We start from the raw sequence: 12686 nt of genomic DNA, 5'->3' as shown, positions 1-12686 counted from the left end.
CTACCAAATTCGACATAAAAAGGCAGAAGATAGTGTTCATACAGATTATTTATCAACATCGCCCATTCAAGAAACTATTTCTCACATTGAACAAAAGGTGGAAGAGGAAGTTTCCCCCATTTCTAATGAGCTAATCCATAGAATTATAAAACCCTCGCCGAGGAGACCTCATGTGATGAATATCTATCAACATTAAAGTCAGATCACTTGAGTGGTAAGAATTGTGAATTCTGAATATTACTTTCAAAATGACATTATCTTAAAGGGCAACGGGTAGACGTGCCGTCTTCAATGCGCCAGTTAGTCCTCAAAGAACTTCATCATACTCACATTGGAATTGTTAAGATGAAGCAACTGCCGAGACAATACGTCTAATTGGCAACACTTAGATAAACATATAGAACACCTTGTTCGCAATTACCAAGAATGGGCAAATAAAGAAGAATCCCACGAAAGCACCCATCCATCCACTGGGAGAAACTCTCAGAAAACTTTGAAAGGGTCCACGTGGACTACGTCGGTCCATTTCAAGATCATCACTTTTTTTATATAAGTTGACGCTAAATTGAGATGGTTAGAAGTTCACTACTCCAAGAATGCACATACATCAGAGTCAACAATTCAATATCTTCAAGATATATTCTCAACTCATGGATTGCCAAAGACACTGGTTTCTGACAATGCATCAATTTTTAAAAGTGGAACACTCACAAAATTCTCTACAGATCAGGGCACTCTCCAAAAGCTTATTGCACCAAGCCACCCTGCTACCAATGGAGGTTCCGGCTTTCATATTTGATATTAGCCGAAAGGGGTGTACCAGCAAACAACAATTTGAAGTTTTCGTAAGACGAAGGTTCGACGTTCGGTTAATCGAATATTAATAAATTCCGTCGTGGACAATCCTGAAAAGGGAATTGATTGTATCTGTTCGAATTGCCGATATACCCGGTATTGATCATCAATTTACCTAGTCGATTAGCGAACCACGTCTTACCTACAGAGGGTACACCTTTTATTAATATGCAATTGTGTTTGCCGGACTTGTGATTCAACATAATAATCTTATACGATTCGTCTAATGTTAGTACCTTCTCTTTAGGTGGATAGTAGTATACGTTCTTGTGTTGTATGAACTCGCGTAAGTCGTCTAAAACCATGTTGGACAATATTGTTCTGTTAATCTTTAAGGCGTTTTGGAAATCAGGGCTCCGGTCAGTAATAAATCGAAAATAAGAATGTTCTATGTTGCCCTGACTTGTTACCGCGAGTAATTCCTTTCTTAAAAGACGCCATAGACTGTAGGCCTCCGGATGCATAAATTTGTTGATCCCCACCTCTAACAATTCTTTCGTTGCCAGATACCATTTCTGCTTTTCTAGCGTTTTCAAAGACTGAAACGGCAGTACTCTGATTTGTAACATTAATGTGGGATTCGAGACCTCCGATGTTGATCCCACACCACGTTCGTCCATCCATCGCTGAATACGATTGCAGATTTTCGAGATAGGCCGCGACGGAAGCGATAGTTCCTCGTCGTCGGAGTCGTCTGCGGTACCGGTGTAAGGTGTAGTTTGTTTGTCAAATTGTTGTTTGTAAAAAAGTTTTTTATCAATTGAATGACAATAATATTAGCAATAATGACAAAATAGGAGATAATTATATGTAATATATAAAATAATTTTATCAGATAAATAGTTTTGATGTATATAAGATATATTAGTAGTATTGTAAGTTGTTGTCTACATGCTGTATCATATCATTATGATCAAATTTACTTGTTGTATTTTTTATACAGTTGTAAATATCAATAAATAAATTTTAAAAAAAGAAAGAAAAAAAAAGGGTATAAACGAAACAGAAATAGAACAAAACTGTGGATTATACTTTATCGACTACAAGGATGATAAAATTAAAATAAAACCAGGATTTACAGAAATAACATAACGATTAACAGTAAAGTCAATGAAACAATTTATTTACCATTATATTATTTGCAAAAAGAAGAAATAGAAATTGTAAATCCGCGATCACAAAAGGATGAACTAATTGAAAAATCCCAAAATTAATTAGATCTGACCATATACCACCTCAGGAAAAACAAAAACTGATTAATTTACTACAAAAATACCTGAAAGTATTTAAGAGAGATAATGATCCCCTAACAGCTACGGACTTGCTTGAACACAAAATCAAGACAAAGACAGACGATCCCATATACTCAAAAAATTACATTAAATTAATCATCAATTTAAAGAAAATATTAAAGAAGTACGAAAAATGTTAGAAGCCAAAATTATCAGACCCAGCAATTCCCCATACAACTCGCCTGTATGGATAGTACCAAAAAAGGCAGATGCTTCAGGAAAGAAAAAAATAAGACTTGTTATAGACTACCGCAAAATTAATAAGGAAACAATTCCAGACAAATACCCATTGCCAAAAATTGAAGACCTTTAGAAGACCTAAAATTAGGAAAAGCCACTATATTTACAGCAATGGACCTTTGTTCAGGATTTCATCAGATAAAAATGGAAGAAAAATCAATTCCAAAAACAGCATTCTAAGAAGAATTAAGAATTTCTACAAATGCCATTTGGATTATCAAATGCTCCAGCTACTTTCTAAAGAGCAATGAATACGATTTTTCTGACACACTTAATGTAATAGTTTATATGGATGCAATTATCATATTATCGGAAAATACGATGACCATTGGAAACACTTGGAAATAGTATTCAAAAAACTAGAAAAAGATAATCTAAAAATACAAATTGATGACGGAATTTTGCAAAAAAGAACTTCTCTTTTTAGGACATATTATCAGCGAGAGAGGAATAGAACCTAACCCAGAAAAAATATTAGCAGTCAAGAAATTTAAATTACCCAAAACAGAAAAAGAGATTAAAAGCTTTTTAGGACTTACAGGATTCTATAGAAAAATGATACCAAATTACGCCATAATCGCATCACCATTGACAAAATGCCTTGTAAAGGACAGAAAGACATCAACCCCGATTCGTATAAAGAAGTATTCGAAAAATTAAAATCATTAATATGCAATAGCCCTATTTTACAAATCCCAGACTTCAACGACGATTTTTACTTAACAACCGACGCGAGTAATTATGCTGTTGGCGCAGTTTTAGCACAGAAAAAGGATAATAAAGAATTACCCATACGTTTTGCTATATATTACTACTATTTACAATTATTATTGTATATTTGTCTAGGCCTATTTATTGTAAGATTGAAAATATTGTCTGATTAGACTAAAATAAGTATGCTGTGTGACTAGCAGTCCAATGAATTTGGGCAGGACAACTTGGTATTTTTAATAAAGTTTTTCCTCCTTCCCCAAGGAGAGTTTTACTCTTTAATAAATGATAAATAGCAAATGTGGCTAACTGTTGCCTGTTGTTAGTCAGATAGTCAATTTTGAACCTCCACTGCTACCACTTAGAAAATACAACATAAATGACATAGCGAATATGGCGATAAGCAAAGAAAAACACAACTCTATTAGAGAGCCAGGAGAACAATGGACAATTTTTTAACCAAATCATATGTAAAAAAAAAAACCTTCAGAAATGTTAACTTATTTGAAGGCACCGTTTAGGAAGAATACAATGTCCCAGAATCAAATGATAAAAGAAGTATGAAGGTGAAAACTCGTAGAAAAATTCTGCCAAGATTTTGTTTTTATGCAAGGAGAGTTTTACTCTTTAATTAATGATAAATAGTAAATGTGGCTCACTGTTGTCTGTGTTAGTCAGTAAAAACCTCCTACCAAAATAAAAGAGGAGGTAGGAAGCATTATTCTTCTCCATGACAAAACACCAGACCATGATCTTTACAGGAGTTAAATTGGAAGAATTTGAATGGAAAGCCCTCAAACATCCTATTTATACTTAGGACATCTTCCCTCTCCTGTAACTATTTTTTCTTTGTGCTTAAAGCATGGCTGCATTGGTTAAAAGACTAATTCAAAAAAATTTTCCATTCCAAAAATCCAATTATTCGATTTAGCAGACTAATGCGCAAGAACTATAAATTGTGCTAAAAAAGATTTTAAACCACTCATCAAAGATTCAGAGATTTTGACATGTTTTTGAACATATATCCAGAGAATCTGCAGCCATGCCTCACACCAGATTTCAGATCAACATGCAGCTCTTTGAAGGATTATTTGTTATATCATTTCCATCCAAGGTTAAGAATGATATGACTCATCGAAAACTGCATGAACAAACATAAACAGTGGCGTATTCGTCTCTGTGATCAACTGATTTTGAATTTGTAAACTTACATTGCAACGGACAATTGACATTGTGCTCTGGAGGAAACAATTTGTATCACGAGGATGTAATTTGTAATCTGGCATTTTTGGTTAGATAACTAAATTTGTTTCATATTATGTAACACATGTTGTTATTGTTATAATAACACACAACTCGTACTTTCTAAATTTATTTATTAAATCCAGTTCTTTTACAAATATGAGGACATAGAATGGAAATAAAAAAGAAAATATGAATAAGAAAATAGAAGTCTTAATGAGTGGGAGGATCCCTTTTTTATTGACAATAACAGAAAAGCATTATGTGTTATTTGTAATCCTACAGTCAAAAATTATAAAGCTAGCAATTTATGTTGACATTATGAAACAAATTATCCTGTTTTATAATTAGTATCCACCAAATTCAAAATTAAGATCAGATAAACTTGCTTCTTAAAAATAAAATTTAAATAAACAGTCAATTTTGATGATCTTTAGCAATCAAGCTAATGATGTGGCCGAAGACATCTTTTTTATTACCTGGAATATTACTCATGCAAAACACCCATATGGAGAGGGACAGTTTATTAAAAAAACTTGGAAGATGTACTTAAAGTTTTAGATCCAAATAATGCAGCATTGCACTAAGTTATTTCACAAATTCCTATCTCGAGACACACAACCGAATGACATACAAATGATTTGAAGAACTGTATTGCATTCAGCTTAGCCCTAGATGAATCAACAGATATCGCAGATCTTCCGCAATTGGCAGTTTGCATACATTTTGTTTCAACTGACTTTGTTGTTAAAGAAGAATTATTAGATTTAGTAGCACTTCAATAGTCAACCCACGGTGTCGATATTAAAAATGTATTAGATTCCATAATGAAAACTTTTGATGGGCCTCTTAATAAACTTGTAAGCATTGAAACTGATGGAGCTCCGGCAATACTGGGTAAAAAATCAGTCTTATTGGGCTTTTAAGAGATGATTCTCAAATTCCACAATTCATAACGATTCACAGCATAATTCGCCAAGAACATCTCGTTACAAAATATTTAAAATATCCTGATGTTATGAAAACAGTGTTACACATTGTAAATTACATTTGCACCAAAGCAAAAAATCATTCACAATTCAAAAATTTCCTTGAAGAATTAAAGGGGGAAGAACTTCCAAATGACATTAATTTCTTTTGCATTGTTAGATGGTTAACATATTAAATCGTTTTATAGAATTGTTTGATCCAATACTGCATTTCTAAAAGCAAAGGAAATAACCTATTCAGAATTAGATGAAGACGAGTGGTTACAAGAATTAATGTTTTTGACGGATGTCACGGAACATTTGCAAACACGGAATTTACAATTGCAGGGGAAAGATAAAATAATATCTGACCTCTCACAGTGTATGTTTAGTTTTCAATTAAATTAAAACTTTTACAAAAAGACATTATAAATAAAACAGTTTGTCATTTTCTTTGAATTAAAAAAAATTAGTTCCAATATTAAACATGAAAAACTCAATGGATATATAAAAAAGCTACAAGGAATATTGACGAAATTCCAAGACTTGAAATATTTTAAATCGTCTATTGATTTTTTTCTGAATCCATTTGAAATTAACATAATTTAAGAAGAGTTTTCCATTTCCAATATAATCATGACTCAAAAAACATCTGGAGAATTAGAATTAATAGAGATGCATGAAAATGAAGCTTTACAATTAAAATATAAGTCGATGTCGATTACTGAATTTTGGAAATTTGTACCAGAATTAAAAAAGGCTGCTTGTCGAATTACTTCAATTTTCGGAACAATGTGCTTGTGAGATCATTTTATTCCACTTGAAAATTTGTCAAATCCAAGTACCGATCAGCATTAACTAACCAACATCTTAAAGAATTACTGAGAAATGCTGTCGCCTAATTTTAAAGAATTATCAAGAGAAGTAAAATAAATGTGCTTAATTTTTAATATTTAAATTCAATACACATATTTTGTACTTTTATTTATGTTTTCAATACATATAATCTGTACAAAAAAAATTTTTTAATACCTTTTAAATACATATTTAATTGCGGCTCGCAAACAATTCAAATTTGGAAAAATGGCTTGGACTATCAAGGAGCTTGGCCACACCTGTTATAGACAATTAGAACTTTATAGTCGACTTTTAATAGCTCAAATTCTCAAAAAAATTCTCCTCTTAAGTACTCTAGATTTTTTAATAAATGATTATACTTTTTTTTTACACAATTTTTCAAAATATTTAAATCTTTCATCTCAAGATAAAAATCAATAATCATTTTTGTTCAGACCCTAGATCTTTTTCTCAAGTATTAAAAAAATCATGTATATTATATTTTTAGGTATCATAAACAACAAAAGTTAGAGCCACAATGTAAATGTTGAGTACAAATGTACATTTTAGAATGAATGAACATGTTAATAAGAAATTCAAAAGTTCAGAAGTCATCTTTGAAATCTGGAAAAAATATGTTTGTTTTTTAAAATGTGTTCAACTGAAATCATTTCTATTTATATATTTTACTCCCTGATGAATTAATTGATTAAAACTCAGCACCAACAGTGTAATACAAAAAAGAAATATTAAGTACCATTACTTTTTCTTAGTCTAAATAAATAAAAGGAAAACTAAATATCTTTACAATAATAATAATGACAGAAATATTAGACAAAAGTAATTCAATAACAGAGCACATAAAACTACAACTGGCAATGAACAATTAAAAAGTATTTTTTCATTACCATTTGAAAATATAAAAAAAAAAAAATATTGTATAAAAAAGAAATGATACAATCACAAAACAGTAACTCAAACAAACCTAAATGTAAAATCCTAACAAAATAAAAAATATATTGTTCATAATTAAGGTTACTTCAAGTACTTAGAAATATACTGAACATTAATATCTGAATTAAACCAATAGAGGTTTAGTCAATTACAAAATTAAAATACAAAAAGGAAATATCATCAAAATGGTTATACTTCAAGAAGCTATAACAGAATTATTTAAAACATACCTCAGAATATGAAACTGTCAAGTTAAAAAATATATATTATCGACGTTTGGAGCAGTTTTTCTGACGGAGTCGTTTCATAAATGAAACACTACATTTATTACTCAAACCAATATCAGAGAGTTTCTTGTTATCATCATCAAGCTTAGTGTGTGCAGAAACGAGAAAATTATTTCTCCAAACATATTTCCAGGAGATATGTGAGGAAAATCCTGATCTCTTTAACCGAAGTGTAGTGTAACGCCTTATTGCACGTTTTAGGTCCAGAACAGTTGCTTTTAATGGAACCTAAAATCATGTATATCATATTAAAAGGTAATGTAAAATAAACAAGAAAGGTATCAGTTGAAAATATAATAAAAATGATCATTGGTATAATGATTTTGGGGGAGATTTAATAATAGTGAAAGAAATAATGTAAAAACCAATTGAATTCAATAAACCACACATGCAACAAAAATTGCCTTAAATTTTTCATATTCTAGTAGCATGAAAGAATAAAACCAAGAAAATAATTTAGAAAATATGTTAGTGTATGACTTGTATTTAGACTGATAATAAAAGGGGTAAAGATTTGACTGGCTTAATATCTAAGAGTGCAGTATAAGTGGCATTACAACAAGTGTCCTCTTTAATTATCAAAGAAGTATACTTACAACAATAGGCCAAACATCAGCATTTTCTTTGTGAAGAAATATTGTCATTGACTGTCCATGTTCTAATGCAAGTTGATTTGTAACTTCTTCCAGGGTAACATCTTTTGGTAGGTCATGAAGAAGAGTATCATTTTCAATAAGATCCGCAATAGTTTTCTTGGTTATTTCCAGAAGCTCATCCCTAGAGAAAGAATGTTCAACATTTTCATCCTCATTCATTGTTTGTTAAAACCGCCAAAACAATTCTAAAATTGAATTAGCACCGTTTATGAGTGTAAAATCAACAAGGATCTAAACATTAACAGACAGATATCTTTTGATTTATTAAAGAGTTAAGAGCAATTTTCATAATGCTGTGTGTAACCTCCCTCTTTCTGAAATCGGTGACGAATATGTCTTAGATAAGATATATAATTATACCTTATCAGCAGGGTCGCCTCGTAAGCCATAATAAAATGTATTCTTCAGACGGAATTCATCTATTGGAGGCACATCTAACTCTTTTTGAAAGCCCCTAATACTGCACTAATCTGTGTTAATGTTCCAGACAAGAACACCAACAGGACGTACACAATACTCGCTTCTCGCCGTAGTAAGAAACAGCTTTAAAAACTCTCTTTCATTAGTAAATTGTAAATATGAATGTTTTAAATTAAAATTATTAATACTATCGACTTTGGAATCACAAATACACACTAGACTATATACAAATAGTCTTAGTTTCAGCACCATAAGAACTTTTGTTCTTCTTTTTGTACAGAGCCTACAAAGGTGGCAAACAATAGGCTTGATTCAAGAGATAGTCGGGAAATAGACATAGTTGGGCAAAAGTTAGCTATAACTAATAACTAAAAACTAAAGCCATGGGTGTAGGCAGAGGGGAGCAGGGCGACTCCCTCTTAGATTTTTGGGACTCAAGGAAAAAAATAAAGAAAACAGTGAACTTATTTGATAGATGATTTCTTTCTGTAAACATGCTATAATTAGTTAGGTGACATTGTTGATTTGACATCTGAAGGCGCTGTTTAAATATTGCTCGATTAAACTATCTTAAGTATCCTTTTTCCGTTTTAAGAAAATATTTCAAAAGTGATACAGAACCTTCGCTTCCAAGGGGTGTTTGTGGGGCGTGTCCGGCCGGAAAGGAAGACTTTTTATTGTGTTATGATCTCCGGAACTAAGCAAGAAAGACAATGAAGAACGAGGCAACAGCGATCATCTCAACAGACTGCACGGAAACGTTTGATTCAGTGCCCCATAGTTTTCTATGTAGAACACAACAGGACAACGAATTCCCGGAATAGCTATACAGTCTATTGAGATCACTCCTGCAGCACCGTTCATTAAAGTTTCGAGTCGGCGAAGTGGTTTCCGGAGAAGTCCCATTTACCTGTGGCGTTCCCCAGGGGTCTGTGCTATCTCTAATACTTTTCTCAGTTTATAAGTCTGAAACTGTTGGAGCCAAGGCTAGTGTCTTGTATACTTGTACAAGGCTACTGTAGCTACTTATGCCGACGATGCAGCCATCTACAGTAGTTAAATAAATGCAGAGACAGCTCTACGGCAGGCAGAGAAGGCTTGTATGGAAATAAACAAGAAACTGGGATGGCTGAATATTACAGTTAATCCCAAGAAGACCGACTGTATTATTTTCTCCTTCCAGAAGAACAAGCGTCTTCTCCCTAAAGCCTATAAGGTGGCAGGGTACGAGAATAGACCAGGAGGCAGCATAGTATATCTGAGTGTCACCCTTGACAGACACCTGACGCTAGCTCACCACTGCAATGAGAAGATTGAGCTGGTCAGCACCAAGTTTTACAGGCTTAATCACCTGCTAACTTCTCCTAATCTTTCTCTTCACCTCAAATTAATGATCTACAAAAGTGTCCTGAGACCAGCCCTGCTCTACGGAGCACATATGCTGACCAACATAGCACCGTCAACGGCCAAGAGGCTCCAGCAGTTTCAGAGAGGTATACTGAGAGGTATAGTGAGACATACTTCACTTTGTAGCAGGCAGCGAGCTCGGAGAGCCTCTGCAACCCGCCAGAGCGCAACACCTCGAGCCTCAACGAAGCTCTCAAATTTACATATGACTTCATTTTGTAAAAAGATATTGTTATTTTTATATATTAATAATTTCTTTAACATAACACTTAATGATGTCGATAAAATGATTAATAAACAATACCAAAACAATGCACGAACCTATCTCAAGCAGACATGTACAGAACGCTTCTCGATCACAGCCACATAGACTAGGCCTATAATTAAGGGGCTCTAAATCCCCTCTTCGATCTTTGATCCAAAGCCTTTCCCAGGTCTAGTCATAGCAATGGTGGCGTACACTCTACTTGAGATAGAAAGGTTCATTGCCAATCGTATTCTCACAAGAGTTGGTTTTTTGTATGCACACCCAAGATGATGACCTATCTCCTCTCCTTCTCTCCAGCAATCTTAATCCGTCCGCTTCATCTCGGCAACCAGTGTATTTGATCCCGTCTCTCCACAGCTCTAGTCCGTCCGCTTCATCTCGGCAACTAGAGCTGCTACCTCTCCTTATCAGCTTACTAGTCCGTCCGCTTTATCTCGGCAACTAGTAAGCTGGCTCCTATCTTAACAGTTTTAGTCCGTCCGCTTCATTCTCGGCTACTAGAACTGTTACTCTACCTCAGACTCTCTCTTACCTAGACCTCCTCTACCAAAGTCAGTGTCCAGGGCTCATCCTCTGGCATGGGCGTTCCTTTCTTTCTAGCCTATTATTGAATACGTCTTGTCGAGGGCTTTCTGTAAAGTGGATATCAGGCTGGAGAGCCGCCTAATACATACCTCGACAACTTCAAAGAGGAAAGACGGACCACATACATACGACATTCAAACTACTGACAATGACAGAATTTATATCGAGGAGACACATCAAATTTTTTGACAGCCTTCAGTACTGTACGTATCCACTATTTAGGACACTGACACCGACTGGACGTCCACAAAGGTAGCAGACACACACAGACAGACTCAGACTCGACTGAGTACAAGTGTATAAATTATTTGAATCAACGTACATGGTGAGTCCCATCACCAACAAACAGACAAAAAATACAGACTACCCCTTACCAACAAATCAAATTTCCTCAGCTCCCTCTTAAAATGCATTACCAAAATGCAGAAAAAGAGGCTACCTTCAACCCCCTTTTAATCATGACTTCATTCTCACGCACCCATAGGGCTTAGAAGAAAAAAAAAATAAAGGAGGTAAGAAAAAAAACTACACGCGTCTTTTGAGTGTTTTAGGAGACGGAAAAAATAAAAATGCTTACGATTTAAAAACACGTATCGATTTATTTTAACTTTTCTGATTTATAATATATTAAGGTCCTCTTATATGTTTCTTAATTCGTGGAAAACGAAAATGTTGTGGATTTTAGTATCGCATATAGATTTCTTTTAACTTTTCAGATTTCAAATACATTAGGGTCCTCTTGTGTGTTTCTTAAGACGCAGAATACGAAAATGTTATCGATTTTAAGATCTATATCGATTTATTTGAACTTTTCTGAGATCTTATATATAAGGGTCCATTTTTATGTTTTGGGATATGTAGAATATGAAAATGCTATCGATTTTAAGATTGCGTATCGATTTATTTTAACTTTTCGGATTACTAAAATGATAAGGTCCATTTATATGTTTTGGGATATGCAATATGAAAATGTCATCGATTTTAAGATGACGTATCGATTTATTTTATCTTTTCTGGTTGCAACATACTAAGGCCCCTTTATATGTTTTAAGAGGTGCTATTCATTTAAAAATCGCGCATCGATTTATTTCAACTTTTCTTTGGGTTCCTTCTTATTATTTGAAAACATCGATGTCGATGTCGCATCCCTAAGAGGTTAGCATCCACCATCTAACAACCAATGTAGCTGAAATCATTAGTGATAGCTAACAGTCAATAACTAAATTAGTTTCATTTTTTGCGGAACTAATTCTGAGAACTATTTAGCTATTAGCTTTTGCCTTAGTTAAATAAATATTAACTAGATAATGCCGTACGTAATAACTGTAACTGTTTGATTGTACTGTCGCACTAGCTCAGACGTGATAGTTGATAGTACAAATAATGACAGTGTAGGAACTGTCTTGTTAACTATCACATATATATTCCTTAACAGCGAAATATTGCACACTTTCCGTTACTGTGGCAAAAGTGTTAGCCATTACCATCATGTAACTATTCACACATTTATAGTTATGTCACACGGAGTCTGGCGTGATCATTAATAGTACAAGTAATGTTAGTTGACTAAAAGTCGCATCAACAGCCATATGTGTACGCCTTGACTGTGACCTGTCACAACATATCAACCTTACCAAATGTAACGATGATAGCCAGAAAAACATTGTTCCTAAATATTGGCCTAAAAACTTAAAATTGTATCAGCCCCCAAAAAAACCTACCTCGGGCTCCAAAAATGAATTAACTCCGGGCTTCAAAAATGAATTAACTCCGGGTTTCCAAAATAACCCACAATACCGTATTCCCATCTATATCGGCCATATTGCCTTTTCTCAGTCCTCTCAGAATGCATTAATCAAAATGCAAAGGCATTAAAAGAGATTGGTTCCACCAATTCTCACTTCCTCCTGATAAAAAAACCTAACACACGTTTAGAAATACAAAAATAAATTCTTTAACCTTAT

General features: G+C 33.7%; 1 protein-coding gene across 2 annotated transcripts; it reads right to left on the bottom strand.

The window, feature by feature from the left end:
- Positions 1 to 940: 940 nt before the first annotated feature.
- On the bottom strand, positions 941 to 8684 carry LOC106684463 (U11/U12 small nuclear ribonucleoprotein 25 kDa protein). Of its 2 annotated transcripts, XM_014426568.2 has the most exons (3): positions 8403 to 8684; positions 7983 to 8163; positions 941 to 7614 (listed from the first exon to the last, which is right to left on the bottom strand). In XM_014426568.2, the coding sequence occupies exons 1-3, from the start codon at positions 8429 to 8431 to the stop codon at positions 7366 to 7368; spliced, it is 459 nt and encodes a 152-aa protein (XP_014282054.1). In that variant the 5' UTR covers positions 8432 to 8684; the 3' UTR covers positions 941 to 7365. The 2 variants fall into 2 exon arrangements, with proteins under 2 accessions (XP_014282054.1, XP_066909399.1); XM_067053298.1 differs by lacking the exon at positions 8403 to 8684 and having other exon boundaries at positions 7983 to 8388.
- Between the last annotated feature and the right edge of the window lie 4002 nt (positions 8685 to 12686).

Source organism: Halyomorpha halys, unplaced genomic scaffold (genome assembly GCF_000696795.3).
Source record: "Halyomorpha halys isolate HHAL.00 unplaced genomic scaffold, Hhal_1.1 Scaffold584.1, whole genome shotgun sequence".
NCBI classification, from domain to species: Eukaryota; Metazoa; Arthropoda; class Insecta; order Hemiptera; family Pentatomidae; genus Halyomorpha; species Halyomorpha halys.
The sequence above is the reverse complement of the archived record's forward strand: the minus strand, read 5'-3'. Positions and strand labels throughout refer to the sequence as shown.

Coding starts and splice junctions, on each gene's coding strand:
- LOC106684463 (XM_067053298.1), bottom strand. CDS start 8,201: ATGAATGAGGATGAAAATGTTGAACATTCTTTCTCTAGGGATGAGCTT. Junction 7,615..7,982: donor CTGATGTTTGGCCTATTGTT/GTAAGTATACTT, acceptor ACATGATTTTAG/GTTCCATTAAAAGCAACTGT.